Here is a 21,343-nt window from a genome sequence, read left to right as displayed (position 1 = left end):
CAATTTGGAGTCCCTCAAAACAAAGTCCCTTTGTTTTCCTTACAGAGCAAACCACTGAAATTTTAATCATTACCGATAACTTTTCATTTTTATGCTAGGAGATGATTCAAGAACTCCTTTCCTATTTCTAAGATTAACATCTATTAGTTGTGAAACTTTATGGACATTGTCTAATTTAAGCCTCAGAGTTTGCTGATTGATGTTTCAATTCCAAGAGGAAGATGGGGATTAACCTTCTAATGAAATAGTACTCGTTATCCAGAAGTCCTCTAGCTTTGGTTCTGGAGTACCACCTGTGATGAACATAAACACTGGCCGGGGTCCTCCTCTCTTCCTTTGGCTAACACAAAACATAACATTTAAAGTGATCAAATAACTTACTGGCACATCACCACTGTCCTGTTTCCTTAGCACAGTGCAGCGGCTGTCTGCAGAAAGATACAGATGGTTTGTGAGCAAACAAAATATTTACATTGCCATACAATACAGTAAAGCCTTAAAGAAAACCACTCCAGATACTACTAACATAGACTATGTTCTACTCCTTATTTGGCTTTGACACAAGTCTAGTTTAGAAACCAAAGGCCAAATGGCTAAATAAATGGGAAACAAACTACAAAGAACCATAAAATTTCTGTCCAACTCAGCATAATTTGAGTGCCTTACAGGTGCCAAACTCTATGCTAGGTGCTGGGAACACAGAGATGTACAGAACAGTCCCTGCCATCCATTTGCTTATGTTCTGCAAAAAAGACAAAAGGGCAACCCCTGTAACCCAGTGTGCTCATTGCCACAATAAAAAATATAATGGGGGTCCGGCCCTGTGGCACAGTGGTTAAGTTTGGCACAGTGTGCTTTAGCAGCCCAAGTGTGCAGGTTTGGACACCACTCATCAGCATGCTGTGGTGGTGACCCACAAACAAAATAGAGGAAGACTGGCACAGATACTAGCTCAAGGCTAATCTTCCTCAAGCAAAAAGAGGAAGATTGGCAACGGATAATAGCTCAGGGTGAATCTTCCTCAGCAAAAAGTAAACAAAAGAAAGTAACAAAAAAAAATACAGTGGTAACAAAGCTGATGGAATAACAGAAGTTCAAGAGGAGAGGACTGAGGAGGGGTGAGGGAGGGCTTTAAACCAGCAAAGAGGTAGGACGTGGCTGAAGGAAACACAAGAGCAAAGATAGGAGGCAGGAAGGCACAGTAGGAAGGGGGGTGTATACTCAGAGGGCAGATGGGGAGAGTGACGATGAATCCAGACACATGATTCGAACTCACTATGAGGCAAAACTAAGCAAGTGTTTCCCAAACAGGGTAGTTGTAGGATCAGAGAGATGTTCTAGAAGAGTCACCAGTGGCAATATGAGAGAAGGACTTGAAGTAGAGGGTCTAGAGGCATGGAGACCAGTTTGGAGGCTACTGTGACAGTCTAATCACAGAAAGATGACTAAGGTCCTGGCCCAGGGAACTGGACACGGACAGGAGAGGAGAGATCAAAGACAAAGCTTATTTGGATTGCTAACAAACCAGGTACGGTGTAACAGGGAAAAGGAAGAGTCAGACTAATTTCAGAATTTCCTCCTTAAAAACAAGACAGAGACAATGGTATTAACTGAGATAAATTTAGGAAAAACAGGTCTCTAGAGATGAGTGTGGTTCAGCCACGCTGCTCTTAGGGGGCCTCTTGGCTGTCTACACAGAAATTCCAACAGGGAAATGAGCATCCAGAGTTGAGGAGAGAGGCTGGGGCTCCCAATTATCTTAGCATTGGTGATATTATTGAACACCGTTATTTACAAGATCAGTAGATTTTTAAAAGTTTTAAGAAATATAATCATTCTTTTAAATGAAAGGAGATAAGATTGAAAATGTCTGGTCTGAGACAGAGCTATCCAACTTGAAAATCTGTTGGCCAGTCATTTGGTTGGTGACTAAAAGCAGAGAAACTGTCATAGCCAGATGGACTGTGTATTTAAAGTTTAGAAGAGGAGAATCAGGATAAAGGCACACTGAGAGGGAACTGCGTCCTTTTTGGTTGTCTTGTGTGATCAAACATACACCAGGTTTTGTAAGCTCAGTTCCAGGACAGCACTTTATTACCAGCAGCAGCAAACTGATGGCAATAAATTCAGGCTACCAAGTAGCATGTCACCTCCAGTCATGAAGCAGTGTCCTGGAAGAATAAAGCCATCTATATTTGAGTGCGTGCCTTCCTGAGAACCACAAGAGAAGTAAGCTTTTCAGTTCCTTATACTGCATTTGAACTTTGTAACATGTGACACTTTTCTATAACGCCAGACCTTTTAATGTATACTTTAAAACAAATAGCATGACACTTAAAAGTCTAACAATATATAAAGTAGACTTATGATGCTGAGGAAAAAGGGGAGCGGCATTCTCAGAAGACATACAAGTAGTACCAAAGCTAAGAAATTAAAATTAATTTAGAATCTAAAATATATGAATTTTGAAGCAAAACAGAACCACACAGATCACTGGCTCCAAATCCTCTCATTTTAATGATGAAGAAACTAAGATCCAAGAGCAGCTAAGGAATTAACTACTGGTTGTCCTATTCTGCCAAACTGGACTCCATGGCAATACCCAAACAGGTCCCCCAGTTCCCCTCCACCCTACACCTCTAAGCTCAGGAGTCACCCTGTCCAACTCCACCTCTGTGTCCACAGCTAATCTGGACTCTACCACCGCACCAAGGCTTTCCTCTTTCCCAGGGAGAAGGTAAGCGCTCAGTCCTCCAGCTGAAGCAGCAGCACTTTCTCTGGTCCTACCTGAGCTTCCTCCCATATTACAGTTATGTGTATATTCACCGTATTCCCTTTTGTAGAACAAGAGGTCCTTGAGGGCAAGGACTGGATAAGCATTTTTGAATTCCTTGTTAACACCTAGCAGGGGCCTTCAAGCATCAGTAAAACCCAGGGAAGAAGCAGAACCACAGACTACTTTTCCTGACTCCCACTTCCAGGCTCTTCCCACTACAACAGCTGTGCTATCTGTTCTGGATTCTGCAAACATCACCTACTTCCGCAGGCCAATGTTTCCTTGACTGCCAAAATGAAACCATTTAATAATAATAAATTCCATCCCTTTAACATGCAATCTTTGCCATGATGCTGTCAAAACATCTAAGATGAGAATATTATGGCGTGTAGTCAGTGTAACATACCCATCTGTGTATTTCCACAACACTTAGCTCCACAGAGTAAAAAGGCTTTATGAGGTGAAAAAAATCACTATTCTTAATCCCTAACCTCTCCAAATAAGCTGGTTGTATCATAATAATTTTCACTATTTTCTTTAAGTATTGAAATAAGCTGGGGTCCTTCGTAGATTTTTTCCTAAGATTAAACTGAAACTCAGTCCACATACCCATTATATCAAAGAATTCATCCAAAGCATTATGCAATGCTGGGAACTTGTCTCTGTGCTCTTCTAGCAGCCATATTAAACACCGTGCTTCCTTCAATGATGTTGGCTCATAGAAATAATCAAGCTGCTTTCCTTCTATGGAGCCAAGTTTATGTCCGTATTTCTCATTCCAGAGAAAAGTCATGATGCTAAAATCAAGCTCCTTGAGAGACGCTCCATAACGAGAAAAAAAAGGTCCCGTGGCGTCTAAGCCTGAAGTAAAAACAAAACCCGAATCAGAAGGGAAAATCATTTACTGTAAAATCACATTCAGTTTCACATCGTTGAAAGCGGTCCCATTATAGTTTGCTTATATTTTCATTGAAAACATTTAAATACTTGAATACCAACTTGTCCAAACTATTTTGCATTTTAGAAACACCATTTAATGTTGATATGCTAATTATAATAACTTTTATCTACAAGTTGAAGAGTGTGGGCCAAAGCTTCTATCATTACAGTTATTTTTACTAGATTTAGGTGATAAAAGTAAGGCATTAAATTCCTTTAAAAATATAATCATTTTTCATTAATTCATAATGACTTTCATTCCAATTAGTACAAACTAGCAAGATTTTACAAAACTTTGCTACACATATTCCATAGTAACAAAACATCAATACTATGCAAAAGACTCCCAAATGCCTTTAAAACAGAGAATGGGTAAACTCTCTCAACACCTCTATGAATTTCTCCTTATCCCCTAAAACATCATGGTTCCTTACCTTCCTCAGAAAAATCAGGGTGGTCACTATGCCCACTTTAATTCCACCTTCTACAAATCAAAAAAAGGGGTGGCTGGAACCTCAGACACTGCTACTGAAAACACGGTGAGCCTCTGCTCGTTAGTAACACAGCCACCAGAAAGCAAAGATTAGCCTGTCCTATCTCCCCACATGCCTCTCATACAGCATGGTCACCTCCTGCGTTGGCCAGAGTCTCAGTCAGCAAATGAAGCAGACTGCTGAGTCAAAACTAGCCCGGACGGCTGTTTCTTCCAGACGAAATGGCTTTCAGAGGTCACATTGTATGAAAAATTAGTATCTTTATAAACACCAGAACCAGGGATCACGTAAAATACTCACACGATACCAGGTTTAAGGGAACTGCCAGTGAAGAAATACCACATTCACATCTCTCATCTAAGGCTCACATCTGAGCACGTGCTCAGTGAGGGGAGGGAAGGCCGATCACTTATATTACTGAAATGTTAATTTCCTCCCTCATCCTGCATATGAATTGACCTCTCGTGTTAAATCTACACAGGATGTGACTCTGCTGTATAGTCTTTTTGTGAGAAGAAAAGTGAAATTCCAGGAACTAGAAAGTCCTTGCTTTATTAAATATGAGTTTTACATCAGGGCCAGAGTACAGCCTTACTAATTAACATGCTTGAACTTATTTTACAACTTTACACAGAAACTGCAACTTTGAATAGTATGCATATATATTAAACGATACCCTTAATCTTCAGAATAAATGCATTGGATCACAAGGACAGACACATTCATATTTTCCTGTCAATGAGCTGTAAGGCTCAAATGCTACAGTTCACCAGAATGAACAGTAGTGGGCACTCATGTCCAGCTAAGCTTAACCAGAAAGCCTACCTTTCTCAAAGTAAGAAATAACTTTATAATTTACTTATCTGATTGTTAAGAGATGCTAATGATAATCTTATCACTTAAGAGTAACTTTCTGGGTCCAGAAACCTATGGAGACCTATGCTCAAAGCAGCAACATTTAGCTATCAACCATGCCAAGTTTGCTGCCATCTTACTCTGTCTCTACTGACAGAAATTCATCAATTATTCTCTGCAACCCTAGAATTCCAACAGCTCTACGTCTCTGAAAACTCAGGCAGGTTGGGTGGCTCGCAGAGGCCTGGCAGGCTCACTCCCTGGGCTGCTGTTGAAAGGCCCTGCTCTGCTGTGCTTCATTAGCCATTATCCAACAGGTGACAACTGAATCATCTATTGTGTGGGGCCAGGGGCCATCATGGTACCAAGATAAACAGGGCCCTGGTAGGTACCCAAGGAAATCACTATCTAGTGTTAGACAACAACTCTATCTGCAGCTGCCTTCTTGATCCCTGAATGGCCTTGGGCAAAGGGCCTGCTTGGGGGTTCTTCCTCAATCAAATTAGGAAAAGCAGAAGAAAGCAACAGAGTTTTATAATCTTGTGATTCACAACAGCCTAGTTCAACCCCAGGGTATTTTTCTCATAATCCTTAAATATAGACTCACCTTAGGTGATATAGATTAATCCTTGGATACAGATTTGCCTTAGGTGATCCTAAGCAATTAGTTCCATCAACTCTTATCTCTAAATTTTTCATTAAGGAATCTGACTACTGAACTGCACAACCCCAGAGGGCACTCCACAGCCAGGCAACTCCAGGGGGCGCTATTTACTTATGGTTGTGCCTAGTATTCACACAGTTTACACATTTACAAATATAATTAAGCATAATACAGGACTGGATTTTTCTTATTGACCGAACTTTCCTGTATTTACACTTTTCAAAAAAGTATACTGTAACCTATCTATAAAATAACCTAAAAATTGTGAGTTGAGGGGAAATAGTATTTTTAACCATACAAATTTGTAGTCCTACATTTAAAAAAATCATAAATGATGATAGGAAAATGAAAAACAGATTCAGAGGCCTACATTTATTGTTCCACCAAACTGCCTCTCTAGAATTAAGTGACATACCAAAGCTATTAAGTTTCTGGATCCAGGTGGCTAATTTTGGCTCCACTTCTTTAAGCTCACTCAAAACATGCAGAAATATCCTTGTCTTTACTCTATTCTTTTCTTGAATCAAGTGACGAATGACATAGTCCACTGCTTCATTTAGAAAATTTCTGTTAGAAAAACAGGTTGTGTAGTCTTCTGTGCTTAAAACCTTCCAAGAAAGCAATTCTTTGAGAAGCTTGGAAGTATTCAGTACACCACATTTAATCTTGTCAGCATACTGCTTTATGCACTGCAGAATTCTGTCGTCGAGGAACTGGCCACTCTGAACACTGTCTACAGTTTCTAAGGATAAATAACAATGGACAGCTGAAGTGAGAAATAAGACCAATTTGCAAAGATATAAACTCAGACAGAAAATAATGTAACATTATATAATAATATAAAACACAACTCAGATGGATTCTTTATGTTCTTTTAATAAATAACTCAAGATTTTAAAATTAGGAATATAAATATTTAACAATAACTTTGAAAAGATATGAAAGTTCACATGAAACCAAACATATCAAAAGGAAGTACCTTCTTTCCATCACTACCTAAACTTTATATTCAAAGAATGTTTAGTCATTAAGAATGCAAAGGGTATTTTTTGGAGTTGAAGGAATCATTTATTCAGTTATGAATTCAACTAATATTTGGCAGTTACTGTTATGTTATCCATCTTATTGTTGGATCCTATGGGGTCAACTCCAAGTTGGAAAATATCTCAGAAGTTCATCTTCCCACCCAGGCACTTCCCTAATGGATGGCCATTTGGCCTCTTGAAGCATGCAAAGTTAAAATACAAACACTGACTAAAGACTTTTTTATTAGGAAAGACAATTTTGATTGATTTGTGAAACTTTCATGGAATACTAGATGAAAAAGAAAGACAGCAAAAGGAAATATTTCATTTTGGAAACAGTCATCATAGCAGAAAGAATATCTTATTCAACTAAAAACAGAAAGTAAATATACCAGCCAATACATCCACAGGAACAGTAAAATTACCGAGACATTTCCATGTTGATGGGGGAATGACGACAAGACCAGCGTAAAACAGAAGCCAGACCATCATCTTTGTGGCACCTTTTGTGAACTGCTGCTTTATTTGAATTCAGCATTATTTCAGATAATTAGTAGCTAATTTACAGTCCAACATTTTGGAACTTAAATCCACACAGTGGAGTTTACAAAGAACCGTCAAACATACAATCTCACGTCAGATATTTCTACCTTCCCTGCAGAGATGAGCCATCTGACAGAGTTTGCCCCCAGTTAGTGGTAGGCAGGCTTCTGAATCCCTGTGTACTGATTCCAAAGTCAGTGCTCGTTACAGCAGCCCCTCCCCATCTTGGAGTAACAGAAAATGGTGACAGTATTAAAACACTACCAAATCTAAATTTCAATTCAATAACAATTAATATAAGGCCCAATAATATATGCGAATGTCGTGCACTGGATTTCAGCATACCTTTCTGTTCTTCAGTTTTGGGTGGATTACTTTCCCTTAGGTCCTCTTCCATTCTTTCTTGAGCTAGTTTTTTTGCTTCCTTTTTTTGGATCTTTCTCTTTATTTTTTTGTCTTCTTTCAGTCTGAGCTTCTCTAGGCTGATAAACATTTACAATTAGTGAGAATTCACCTTTGTTATAACTCAGTTAATTATTTTCCTTGGCCTACTGCAGAAACCATTCTCCAAGCAATAAGTTAGAAGTTTTCCTTTTTAGTTAGAACTTGGCCTGCATGTTGTGTTCAATATCAAAAACTGTTGACATATGTGGTCAATTCAGTCAAAATAAGGGTACTTGTTTCATGAATACAAGAACCTCAATAATTGAGTGACTTCTAATTATATAGTTGGTAAGTACAGATTGTACAGATGTTATTTTCATGTATATAAGTTAGTCCTTAGGGTAAATAGGAACAGTAAAAATTACTCTGCAAGATAATACGTGTAAGTGCTCGTTTCAAATAAATATCCTGCAGTAAAATACTATTTTCACATCCCAATGTTGGCCCACAACACTGGAATTTGATTGATATGGTTACAATGAATTCTCTTCAACAAATAATTTTGTTTATCTTTTCTTTTGCTTTTTCTTGGTCACCAATAATGAAAAAAATCACTTCTTAGAATGGAAAACAAGAAGCAGGACCAAAAAGAAAAGAAAAAAGAATTGGAATTATTTGATCTGAACAAGAAGATACAGAGAAGTGAATAATTTTGACAGTACACTGAGTATTTCAGAGTGAGAAAGAGTCATTGGTTCAAAATCTTTGCTCAAGAGAGACAAAAAGGAAAAATGCTTTTGGAATTAAAGTTTAAACAACTGAGAGCTAAATATAAAATTTTTATCTAAATGCCAAATCTATTAATCAAACACGTCATTTCACAGTATCAAATGTCATAATTTTACTTATAAATTCAATCACTAAATAATGCTTCTGATTCAAGTTTTTATTATTTAACCATTCTAGTCTAATTCTCTTTAAGTTCTGAATATCCATAGAATTCATTTAAAAACCACTTATTTGGGCATGTGTGCACAGCCAATTTAAAACGCAGCATAATTTAGATATCTGCGTTTAACAGAGTTACATTCTAATAGACATCATTAAGCTACTGATTGATTGTTAAAAATCTTACCTAGAACATTTCTGTTTCAGAATAGGTCTTGGAGGAACCTTTTCTTTTATGACCTTGTGTTCAAACTTTAAATAAAACAAAGACATCCAAAATTTGTCTCATACTCCCATGACATAAAGCACAAAACCACAAGTAAGAAGCATTTCAGAAGCACACACAGTCAATGTTCAATTTGATAGAGAACAGTGATGACAGTCTGACCCATACAAAAGCCCAGAAAACTAGCAAAATAATTTACTGAAAAGAGGAACAAGAGAGTAGACACACTTTAGGAAGACATTTAAAAAAAAATTAAGAATAAGCAGATCAAATAAACTACAAGTATCATTACAACAACCCACTCCTGCCACTCCCATACAGTGAAGTTAAAGGGAATCCCACAAGACACTCTTCCCCCCCTCTAAAAACCCTCACCCTTGCCAACACCGAAAAGTTTACTGGGCATTAAGAAAGGAAGGTTATCAAAAAGAGTAAAAACAGTAAAACCAAAATATAAAAAGCCTCCTTTTCCTATTAGGAAATAAAAGGATGCGAGAATCCTTCATTGCAAAGAAGTGGTCTCACATCCTAATATTTCCTACATTTTCTTAAATTAAGTAACTGTTTTCTTTCCTGGAAAAGAGAAGATCCAAATCATACAACTTCCACAAATTTAAATCATGTTTTAAAAGGTGTAAGCATTTTGGTTATCAACTTAGTAAGATTTCCCCTATATTAGATACTTACTTCACATTTGACTTGACCACCACTGCTGAAGATGATAATTTTAGAAATGATACCTTCACAGTCAGGGGTAAGACAAAGTCCTTGTAGAAAATCCTATTGATTAAAAAAAAAAAGAAAAAGAAGAGTGCTATATCTCGGAATAAATCTATACACATATGCCATTTTAACCATCATGAACAGTCAAAATATGGGCTAAAATCTCCTTGAGGGAGGCAGTGAAAGTCCCTGCTCATTGCCACGTGACTTTCGGACTTCCCTATAGGAGGAATATACTTTCGGCTGTAGGGTTGACTATATGACTTGCTTTGATCAATGCAAGGTGAGCTGATATGATGTACCCTTTGTCTAAGCAAAAATTTCAAGAGACACTGCATGGATTGGCCACTGCTCTTTACCCTTTGCCCCAAGAACATGTTTCAGTCACTCTTCAACACTGATTCAGAAGCCAACAGGGGCCGGCCCGGTGGTGCAGTGGTTAAGTTCGCACGTTCCGCTTCGGCAGCCCAGGGTTCACCGGTTCAGATCTCGGGTGTGGACATGGCACCGCTTGGCAAGCCATGCTGTAGCAGGTGTCCCACATATAAAGTAGAGGAAGATGGGTATGGATGTTAGCTCAGGGCCAGTCTTCCTCAGCAAAAAACAGGACTGGCAGCAGTTACCTCAGGGTTAATCTTCCTCAAAAAAAAAAAAGAAAGAAAAGAAACAAAGAACACAGCCACACAGACTGGAGCTGCTACAGCCCAACCCTGGCCAACAGCTGCAGAACTTCAGGACAAGTAAAACAAGCAAAGAATGAAGCTTTCTTATTGTAAGTCATGAGATGTTTGGGTTGTATGTGACTTTGGCATATCCTAATGAAACCTGACTAATTTACAAAAGGTATTTAAACCCATGGGAATGGTTAAGACCACTAAGAAAGCGTGTATAGCTAGAGAAACTCAATTAAGTGAGACAAAGACATAGCAGAAGTGACTAATGGCAACAGTTATTTGGTCATATCATTATGTCTTTAGTTAACTATGTGAAAGTGTATAAAACGTGAGAATTTATTTCTACCAAACTTGAATAATTCCTATTGCTAACAGACACCTAGCACAACCACTTTATTTATTTCCTCCAGTGAGGACAGGGGTTTGTGTGAGCCTATGGAGTGTAGAAAAAGGTTTTTTCTTTCTTTTTTTTTTTTTTTAAAGGCCATAGCTTATATGGATTAGAAACAAATTCTATGAATGCAAATAAGATGATAAAATCCCGCCTTCTCTCAAAGCATACCCAACTAATGAGAATTCACATCATTATGTTGCTAATTAAGAGAAAACCCAATGAGAAGTGACAGTAGAAAATTTAAGTTGATTTCTTTTATATCTCATCAAATTTTGGCAGAAAATAAAAAAATCTGAGCCCCAATTGTACATCATAACTCCAAAGTAATTAAATAAAAGATCCCTGAAGGACTCAAATTGTCAGTGCATAATTTAAGACCTATATTTTAAAATGAGACACTAACATTTTTATATTTGATCATAACGTTCCCAATGTCAACGTGGTTAAGCAATCTATTAAAGACCTCTACAGTGACTGCCTTCATACTTGCACAAAATAAAAACAAAAACTGATTTCCTACTTCATCATTAAAGTTTTAATTTGAAACTTTCTAATTATGTCTAGAATGCATAGGAAGGATTTACATTCATTTAAGACATTCTCTGAGGATTCTCGGGGGGAAAAAACCCAAGTAAACTAAGCATACTAAAAAATCCAGACAATTTTATTAGCCTTACCTTGTCAATTTTATCATTAAAGGTTGTTGTTTTTAACTTCTTCCAACAGTTCATGTGAAATTCTATTTTACAGTATTGGCAACAGCTGATTCTTATAAAACCCTGTGGGTTTAAAAAAGTTTTTAATTCACATTTTAAAGATGTCTATGCATATACACACTCTCTGTCACACTCACGATCCACATATTAAAGAGAGAGAGCTGTCTGTATTCATCTAGCAGACATAACTAGACATCACATTTCCTCGTGCAGGGGTACAATCCTGCTGTACCCTAGGATGCCTAGTGCCAGAGCTTGACTGACATATTCATTTCCACAGCTACAGCTGCATTATCTTTTACAATGTATCAAATATTTTATAAACATTATTTCATCTGATCTACTAACCAGGGACAGTGCAACAGTGGGCAGTTACTATATTCTTGAATAAACTAAGGACCAGTAACTTATTCACTCAATTAAGTACCACACGTGGTCTCAAACTTAGGTCTCCAGGACCTCAGTGATCACAATGTCCTTTAGATTCTTCAACTCTAATTTTACAAGAGATTAGAATTGCAACAAATCAGAGGTAACAACCTCGTTTTGTTTCCCGTGCTCTTAAAGAATAGGCCGTTATATGGAATAGAGGCTAGAAAAGGGAAATGGAATTAGCCAGCCTGCCTTCTCAGGTCACCACTCTGCTCTCAGTGTTTATTTCCGCAGCTCTCGGTTCCCATGTGAGATGATGCAGACCCAAAGAAGTCCAGGGGAACCGGTGGACAACGGAACATAAAATTACTGGCAAGCCAAAGAACTCGGGTGCCTCCAATTACAGGATGTATTCTAAATCCATTTTATGGCACAATTCTGTAAGTTAATGTCCTGGTATACATTCAACATTTACCTTAAAGTCTGGATCAGTTATGTATATCTGGATTTTGGAATATCCATGGCACTTCTGATAGCAACAAATGGCATCTGGCACTGGAGGGAACCTGCATTCTTCAATAAATTTCTCTAATAGCATCTAAAACAGAAATAAATAAAAATGACACTACTACAACACTAATTCGTCAATAAAAATGCTTGTGATTTCGGGGCCAGCCCCATAGCATAGTGGTTAAGTTTAGTGCGTTCTGCTTCAGCACCCTGAGTTCACAGGTTTGGTTCTGGGCACAGACTTACATCATTTATCAAGCCACGATGTGGCAGGTGGCCCTCATACAAAATAGAGGAAGATTGGCACAGATGTTAGCTCAGGGCCAATCTTCCTCAGCAAAATAGGAAGTAAATAATTAAAAACGTTTGTGATTTCAATAACCTCTTGCCATCAAAATATTTTCAACATAGGAATGACAATTTTTTTTTAGCCAAGAACAAACTATATACAGCTTTTAAAGTTTTTCCTTTTAGAAGGAGGCTGATGGACATCTCAAGAAAGAAAGATCAGAAAAAAAGGATTAAAGAAAAAATTTTCAGAATTCCAAAATCTTATCCTGTTATAATCCTCAAACCTCATTTACTAATATATAGGTCTCAGAAATCTCCTTTAAGCATTCAGAGGGAGTCAAATAAGGCTGACTAACCCTTAGGACTCCACTATTCTCCTCCTTCCCAATGTCACCTGACCTAGGATCCTAACACCCTCATTTATCTGCCGCCCTGAAGCCTTGCCACTTGTGCTTGTTCATTCCCTGGAGAATTAGCCCACCGCCTACTAAAGCTTCCAAGATTCTCATGCCATGTTTCTGGTGCTAGCTTTTTGTTATCAATAGTTCCTATGCCCCCACCCCAATCTAGTATAAAGAGGAAAATCCAACGATCCCTGGGTTTTGTGTTTTATTTTCTTATAACAGCTCTGTTGAAATAATTCGCACATCATATAATTCACTTCACACACTCAAAGTGTATAGTTCAGCAGTTTTTAGTATATTCACAGGGTTGTACAACCATCGCCACAATCTAAATTTTAACATTTTCATTACCCAACAAGAAATCTCACACTCATTAACAGTCCCTCCCCATTTTCCCCCAACCCCCTAGCTCCTGACAACCACTAATCTACTTTCTGTCTTTATATATAGATGATTTGCCTATTCTGGAGATTTCAAATAAAGAGAGCCATACAGCATGTGGCCTTTTGTGTCTGGCTTCTTTTATTTGGCATAACATTTTCAAGGTTCATCCATGTTCTAACACATATCAGTACTTCGTTCCTTTTTACGGCTGAGTAATATTCAACTGTATGGATAGGCCATATTTTATTTACCGTTCATCAGTTGACACACACTTGAGCTGTTTCCACTTTTTGGCTACTATGAATAATGCTGTTTGAACATTCATGTACAAGTTTTTGTGAGAACCCAGTTTTCCTTTCTCTGTATATACCTAGGAGTGAAACTGCTAGGTCAGATGGTAACTCTGTCTTTAACCTGTTAAGGAACTACTAGACTATTTTCCAAAGCAGCTGAACCATTTTACATGCTTACTAGCAATGTATGGGAGTTCTGATTTCTCCATCCTCAGCAACACTTGTCATTGTCTGCCTTCTTGATTACAGACATTCTAGTGGGCGTGAAGTAGTATCTCACTGTGGCTTTAATGTGCAGTTCTCTAACGGCTCATGCTGTTGAACACCTTTCACATGCTTATTAGCTATCTGTATAACTTCTGAGCACATATGTCTATTCACATCCTTTGGCTACTTTTAATTAGATTGCCTTTTTATTACTGAGTGTAAGAGTTGACCCCCGTGCTTTTAAAGGCTTCAGCCAAAAGCAAGTTCTGAGTACATGTCAGAGTTCACCAGAAATAAAAACCTATCCCTCAGTTCACACATAATTTAGTCCTTGCAGAACTAGCAAAGCAGCTTATGCTTCTGAGTATGAGACTAAATTTATATTTTCCTGGTCTTCAAGCACCATCACAATAACGATGCTACATATTTCTCTAAGTACAACCAGTACAACACACTGCTCAATAATGCACACTCTGGAGTCAGAACGCCTAGACCAAGTCCCAGCTCCGCCATTTCCTAGCTGTTGAACCTTCAGCTCCTCACCTGGCCTCTTTAAACCTAATCTTCCTCATCGGTGAGGTGGGAACAATCATAGTACTCATCCACAGGGCTGCTGTGAGGATAAACGTAAAGACGAGCGGAAGGTGTGTGGCTGCACACAGGAAACACTCAATAGACGTCAGTGACTCTCAGTCTTTAGAGGGGAAAAGCACGTGGGGGTGCTGAGGACAGAGAGTCCCGCCTCTTTGTCTTCTGACAGTGGAGTCAGTCAGTGCGCATCGGCTCTTACAGTCAGTAAGAAGCTCTCTGCAGAAATAAATGGTTACCTTTATTTTTCCTGGCTGAGTCTCTTCAATAATCACATTACTTGTGGGCCAAGTTAACACTCCAGGAAGACGACAAATCAAGGTTCTTGCTTTCTCGAAATGATTAAGAGCGTCTAGAAATCTAAAGTCATAATTATGAAGAAAGAATGTATTAATGATGTGACATGAATTTTCATTCCCCAAAACAAAAGTTACAGAGATTTCAAACTTACTAGTACAAGTACACTTCATAAATCACTGTACAGAAATATTCTATATAACCTATATTTCCTTTAAAAAAACCAAGACATTACGCTGTTTGCTAGAAAAGTAACACAAATTAAACACAAATCTGCCTGGACTCGGGCTTTATTATGGTAGGTGCACACCAGTCCTTTCAAAGTTGTAATTTTTAAAGTTTCCAAAAATTAAAACAGAAAATTGAAGAATTTGATTGTTCTATTCTTGTTCATCTCATTTACTAAGCTAATTAAAGTAGATTCTTTAGAGAAATGGCAACCCTCCACTTCAACTAATTAATCATAAACAGGGAAATTTTTTTTTAACTTGACTCTATAGTGAAGTTCTATCTATAGTAAAAGTCACTCTGCTGAAAAAATTTTAAAGAAATCATATATTCTAGACATCTTTCTTCAACCATAAAGTAGTGAACTATTTTAACAGAACAAATGTATATGTAAATTATTTTAACTACAAATATGAAGTGTTTCAGTTCTGCTTTATGGTTTAAACAATAATGTCAATAGCTTCCCACAGTCCGTTCAACGAAAGAATACAGTGATGCACAACTGTACTAAAATACTGGACCAGAATATTAATCAAGCCTTTTCTCTTCAGACTAGACAAGAAAGAGGGTTTCCTGCTTTCTCCAATCTTGAAATGATTTCCCAGTTGAAGAACTTATTTCTTCCTAAGGGTACAGAAAAATTCACCTGCAGAAAAGCTAGACCACCACCCACCATAAGACAGTGATAAAGAGCAGGACTTTACACCAGAAACTGCACATTACAACAGCAAAAACAGCAGATGAGACAATGAACCGTACACCAGATTATTTTGAAATTAAAATTTAAATGCCTTTCAAAACGGCAAAGACTTTTCCGTTTACCACAATCCCCACAATGTTACACATTTATGTCATTTTCCTGGATCTTGTGAATATCTGCATGTGACCTCTGCATTAAACAGGTCTCCTAAACAATTTACACTGAACTTCGAAATTAATTTCATTTGCTATTACTATACACGTGATTGCTAAATCCTTACTTCCCCCACCTCTACTCGATTCTTAATATAGTTCACAACTTCAGGAAGTCAAAGAACTTTCTTTAATGTTTAAAAATCTATAAAGGAGGTTCTAGGCATACTCCCAAGAGTACCAATGGTCTGATAAAATTTCCCCTAAAAACTTACAGGAAATTTTAAGGATAATCAAAAGTTATGAATGAATATTCATAACTCATTAGACTTCGAATGAGTTATCAGACTGAAGCGTAAAGTAGTCTGGTTTCTACTAACCTGTTTTTTTTCAAATATACTTTCCCAATTCCACAGTAGGCCAAGCAATCAAGTCCCTCATTGGGGTAGTGTTCAATCATCCTCTTAAATTGGTTTTCAGCTTCAGATAATTCCTTCAGTAGCAATAAAAAAAACGATCACTCACAAAAAGAAAAATGCTGGAACAGATTTTATCTGAAGGTTGATACTTTTTGTGTAACTGTATATCCAAAAATTTCTATGGCAAAATTACACCTTCTGCATTTCATTTTCTTAACAGTTACATAAATTTTGACCATATGAACACCTGGAGACACAACCAAACTGATCCAGTTCCAGGATGAAAAGTTGGCACTGAACACATTGGACAACCAACCAAATGAGCATTTTGCTAACACTAACGGAGGGCCCGGTGTGTGCTAGCCAACACTAAAAGGTGTGAATTCATGGTAAAAAGACTGATTTGGATGCAAACACACCATAACACGTACCCTAGTAAGTGCTGCTCCCTTGGGAGCACAGGCATTCCAACGACGGTGCCACAAGTCTTGTGGTGTAAGACAGACAAATGCTCTGTCTTAAGAATAGCCCTTCAGCAAAAGTTTTACAGAGCTTAGAGTACGTTCTTTTTTATTTTTTTTTTTGAGAAGATTAGCCCTGAGCTAACTACTGCCAATCCTCCTCTTTCTGCTGAGGAAGACTGGCCCTGAGCTAACATTCATGCCCACCTTCGTCTACTTTATACGTGGGACGCCTACCACAGCATGGCTTTTTGCCAAGCGGTGCCACGTCCGCACCCGGGATCCAAACCGGCGAACCCCGGGCCACCGAGAAACAGAACATATGAACTTAACTGCCGCACCACCAGGCTGGCCTCAGAATACATTCTTTTGAATATTTTCAAAAGTGGAAACCTCTGTGCTTTGAATGAATTTTGTTTTAGAAAACACCCAAAAGACCCTTAGCTCAAGGCAATACTGGTAACCCCATTGTGAGTGAAAAAGGAAATGTCACTACAAAATGGAGTTAAGAAGAAGCTTTGAGGCCAGTTCCAAAGAAGGCATTCCAAAAATGTTAAGCAAGGGCTGTACTGGTGTAAATACACTGCTTCCTTCTGGGGCTACTTTGAATGATGAAATTCTTTTAAATGTCTAAGTTCTATCATACCTGTTCGTTTTATTGTTATTTTTAATCAATCACACTACTTCAAAGTAAATCACAAATGTAATAAACTATTTCTTCAATTCCAATAGGGCAAAACAAAATATTTATTATTACTCTGCCAAGAATAGAAGATTTGAGATCATGAAGTCCTGTCTCCAACAATCTATTAGAAAAAAGAATTAGGCCTCAACAGAAGACATTCATCTGCCACATTAAGAACAAGGAAAGAAGTACGTCACAAAGAAAACGAACCTCAGGCACCATGGACCACTCAGAGAGGAGAATATAAAAGACGACTTGACTCTTCTTAGGTAGCAATTAGGGTTAAGCCTTCATGTAGCCAAGGAAGCTTGGAGCCCAAGTTGGTAGAAAGGATATACTATACCTGAGCTAACTCTTGAGCCACTCCAATCTTTATCGAAAACTCAAAACCATGGAAAGTAAGGTATAACACTGAACAGTGCAGGTATGTAAGCTTTCCAGGAGAGCACTGAAGGACCATGTAACAGAAACCAAGTGTGCTCATACCTATACGCCAACTGTATGTGGTTACGGGAAGCCTACATTCTAGAAAATAATAAAATACCCACGTACTCCCACCCAGAACTAAAAGATATTAACATCATTTTTACTTTAGTTTTTTTTAAATAAAATAGCATAAGTCGAACTCTCCTTTCTTAACCTCCCTGGCTCATTCCATCCTTCCATCACTAAATGCAACCACTATCTTAAATGTGATGTAGGGCTAGTCCATGTTTTTTTACTTTTACATGATGCACAGATAGTCATAAACAATCTATATTATTATATTGTACATTTTCCAAACTGTACATAAGTGGTATCACAATGTTTATTATGTCTCCAACTTGTCTTTTTCCGTCTACATGTTTCTGAGCTTTATCATGATACATGATACCTTTCATACAAATAAAAAGTAGATTCCCACTGGTTGTCTGGCATAGCTTTTTGACAATGGGAGCACAAACTTTTCTCTTAAAAAAAACACCACAAACTAAATTAAACTCAGGTATTTTAGAAAAAATTATCAAGAAAGTACACAGAAGGAAATAAACAAAAATGGGAAAGCTATTTTTACATATCTTCTAAAAGTAATGGCATATTTTAATTGTTTATTATCTCTATTACAAATCTTACCTCAGGCTGTCCTATTCCAAGGAGAGAAATGGCAAGTCCATAGACTACTAAGACATAGTTAATCATGGCCAGGTTCAATTGCTGTCAATAAAAATGCTCTAGTTAAAAATCCAAACATAATTCTGCTCAATGTGCATCATATCAACCCATTATCCACAACAGAAAAAGAAGTGTAATAAAATCTCACTGATCATTGTGATTGGGATAAAGGCCAAACAGAATTAGAAAATACGTTTTGCAAAGATATGCAGTTATACTTCTATCAAGTATTTAAAACACAGAATCACTGTCTCAGAGTTCCCTGAAGGCACGGTTCCTAAGAGGGTAGAGTAACTGAAGTCATACTTTTTTGCATATAAGTGGGCACTACTGACAGATTAAGACATTTGCTTTCTTACAACTGTGCATAGACTATTTTCCTAACTAATACTTTCCTTCTGGATGAAAAGATGTGACTAAAGGGAGTCCAAATCCTTGATTTAGTACTTTAATAAGAGAAAAGCCAACAGTTCTAATGAATCCCAACTAGAGTGCCAGGAAAGAGTCTAAACCTGTGTCGCTGGGTCGTTTATCGTGCAACCATTAAGGCTGAATCAGAGCATCACCTGCTTCTCACAACCTGGGGCAGAGTCAGCCCACCTCAGCGAGGCCTAAGGCATATTAATACAGTGACGTTAAAGCCTTGGTTCTCTTCTACACTCATCTGAATGGCATCAGCATCCATCAACAGGTTACAAGATGGCAATTCTACCTTTATTTTTTGAGGATCTAAACCGTTGAGCAACTCCGTGAAGGCCTGTGCGGCGCTGCGGCAGCGCTGCTCCAACAAAGCCGTGTAACCGTCCTGGATCAAGCTCCTCAGCATTTTCATTATATTAGCAAAATCCTGCAAGAAAGAAATCCTGTTTCAGTAATCCACAGCTACACGTGTTTAGTCTAGAATTTAAAATGCCAAAGTGCATCACAAGGCAGTTATGTTTTATAACTGATCATAAAATGTGTAAAAAAATACCCAAAGCTACCCTTTATGCGTTATATTCCTTTCTCTGCACAGCACCTTTAAAGTGAAAATTAAAAGGTACTGCTTCACCATCTTAATTCTGACACTTCTCCTGCTGCCCATGGCAGAAAGGGTGGTTCATTTTACACTACATGATGCTAAGCCTCACTCACTTTTCCAGACTAAACAGACGGTATTTAGAAGTTTTAACAGCACAAACAGAGAACACCAGCCGCCATTTAAATAAGTAAATTGTTTGACAGGGATTAGAACAATTAAACAAATAAGAACAAGCAATCAATTTTACTGATCACTATCAGATTTTAATAACTGCCCTTGTGCTCTGGAACAAACCTCAATTCTCAGCAAGAAATGGATATTCCAATCTTTAGCTCTAGTCCTACCCAATATGGACATGAATATAATTAGATAAAATTATCAGGAGAGATATTAGTAAGTTAAAGAGAAGAGCATCAGAAATAAAAAAACAAAAACAAAATTGCTATAATGTACTCTGAAATAATGTGAGGAAAAAAACTTTCTAATTTGAATATATGTGCATATACACTATAAACTGAATTCAAATTTCAGTTACATGGCAAAAGCTCTAAGTTACAAATGGTCCATGAAGATTGGAGAGGCAAGACTAGAAGTTACGCTAGACCTCTTCATTCCTTGCCATACAGGTGTATACCATTCAAGGGAGCAGGAAATGCAATATGTGTGTGATATTCCTCACTGCTCCTAACAATAAAGATCCAAAAGGAGACCCCACAGCATGAAGCACAGAGGGAAAAGCAGTTTGGTCACACATGAACAAAAGCTGCCCACTGGTTTACATTCAATGAAATCAAAGTTTAGGAGAACTTTCCCCCAGAATACACATGGAGAGAGCAACTGTCCCATACAGCTAGTGTTTACTATAGCACTGAACAGCCTCAATGACGGCCATATTTATGTTAAGATATGAATTTTAAAAGTTATAGAAGATGTGCTACGCTGACAAGTACTAGTTATTATCCTTGAATGAACTGATTCGATTTTATTCTCTTCCACATTCTAGAAAATACATCCATACAGTCTCATTTTTCCATTGGAAATTATCCTCAAATAAATGATCTGTACTGAAAGCTCCATGAGAGCAGGCTGGCTTGCACTGCCGCATTCCCACTGTCTCTCGTCTTCAGCATATGCGAGGGCCTTGCATATAAAAGTGTCAAATGAACAAACGAAGGCTCAAAAATAACTATCATATTTATTTAAATAATTTTTGATATTCACAGATTCTTTTTTGTTTAAGTCCCTCATGGCTTTTAGAGTCAGCAAATTCAATGTAAAAGGACATAATTTTAAAATCTGTTAGAAATTCTAAACATGCTTTCATGCACCTGATTAGAAATCTATTGTCATAAACTTCTGGAAACATGCTCCATTCCAGCAGTCCTTTATAAGATATCTGTCATATACACCTAAAATAATTAACTGAATTTTAAAATGACCCTCATACTGAAACAAATATTGTATTTCATGTTACTGTACATGTTTTGGGGTGAAATTTAAATCCAGTATTTTATTTTAGAAGAAACAAAACTGATTACACAAAGGATTGAAGCGTCAAAGCAGACTCATATGAACCACACTTAACCAAGAGACACCCTTCCACTGGTACTACATAGTCCACATGTGTGTCAAGACTTGAATGGTGACCAGCCCTGGTTCTTAAATTCTGGATTCCATCAAGGTTTCTACTTCTTCTTGAGTCAGTTTTTATAAGTTGGATTTTTCTAGGAATTTGTCCATTTCATCTATATACATTTTCAACTTTCTTGGTATAACGTTGTTTATAATAGTATTTTGATATATTTGTAACACTGAAGG

At 37.6% G+C, this 21,343-nt stretch overlaps 1 protein-coding gene across 25 annotated transcripts in view; it reads right to left on the bottom strand.

Moving 5' to 3' along the window:
• TTC3 (tetratricopeptide repeat domain 3) overlaps nt 1-21,343 on the bottom strand; it is a 150,240-nt gene that overhangs the window by 77,966 nt on the left and 50,931 nt on the right. For 16 of the 25 annotated variants that reach the window (XR_011432918.1, XR_011432916.1, XR_011432917.1 and 13 more), the window contains 12 exons: nt 19,217-19,351; nt 18,466-18,546; nt 16,168-16,280; nt 14,650-14,770; nt 12,209-12,331; nt 11,323-11,424; nt 9,542-9,634; nt 8,816-8,880; nt 7,642-7,778; nt 6,144-6,470; nt 3,386-3,637; nt 382-428 (listed from right to left, as the gene is read on the bottom strand). Coding sequence is in view for 22 of the 25 variants with exons in the window: in XM_023630131.2 (XP_023485899.1) it covers nt 382-428; nt 3,386-3,637; nt 6,144-6,470; nt 7,642-7,778; nt 8,816-8,880; nt 9,542-9,634; nt 11,323-11,424; nt 12,209-12,331; nt 14,650-14,770; nt 16,168-16,280; nt 18,466-18,546; nt 19,217-19,351 (1,596 nt within the window). In the remaining 3 variants the exon portion in view is untranslated. The remainder of the gene's footprint in view (nt 1-381; nt 429-3,385; nt 3,638-6,143; nt 6,471-7,641; nt 7,779-8,815; nt 8,881-9,541; nt 9,635-11,322; nt 11,425-12,208; nt 12,332-14,649; nt 14,771-16,167; nt 16,281-18,465; nt 18,547-19,216; nt 19,352-21,343) is intronic. The other 9 variants (XM_070252303.1, XM_070252305.1, XM_070252308.1 and 6 more) reach the window with 1 other exon arrangement.

Source organism: Equus caballus, chromosome 26, assembly GCF_041296265.1.
Source record: "Equus caballus isolate H_3958 breed thoroughbred chromosome 26, TB-T2T, whole genome shotgun sequence".
Taxonomy (NCBI): domain Eukaryota; kingdom Metazoa; phylum Chordata; class Mammalia; order Perissodactyla; family Equidae; genus Equus; species Equus caballus.
The sequence above is the reverse complement of the archived record's forward strand: the minus strand, read 5'-3'. Positions and strand labels throughout refer to the sequence as shown.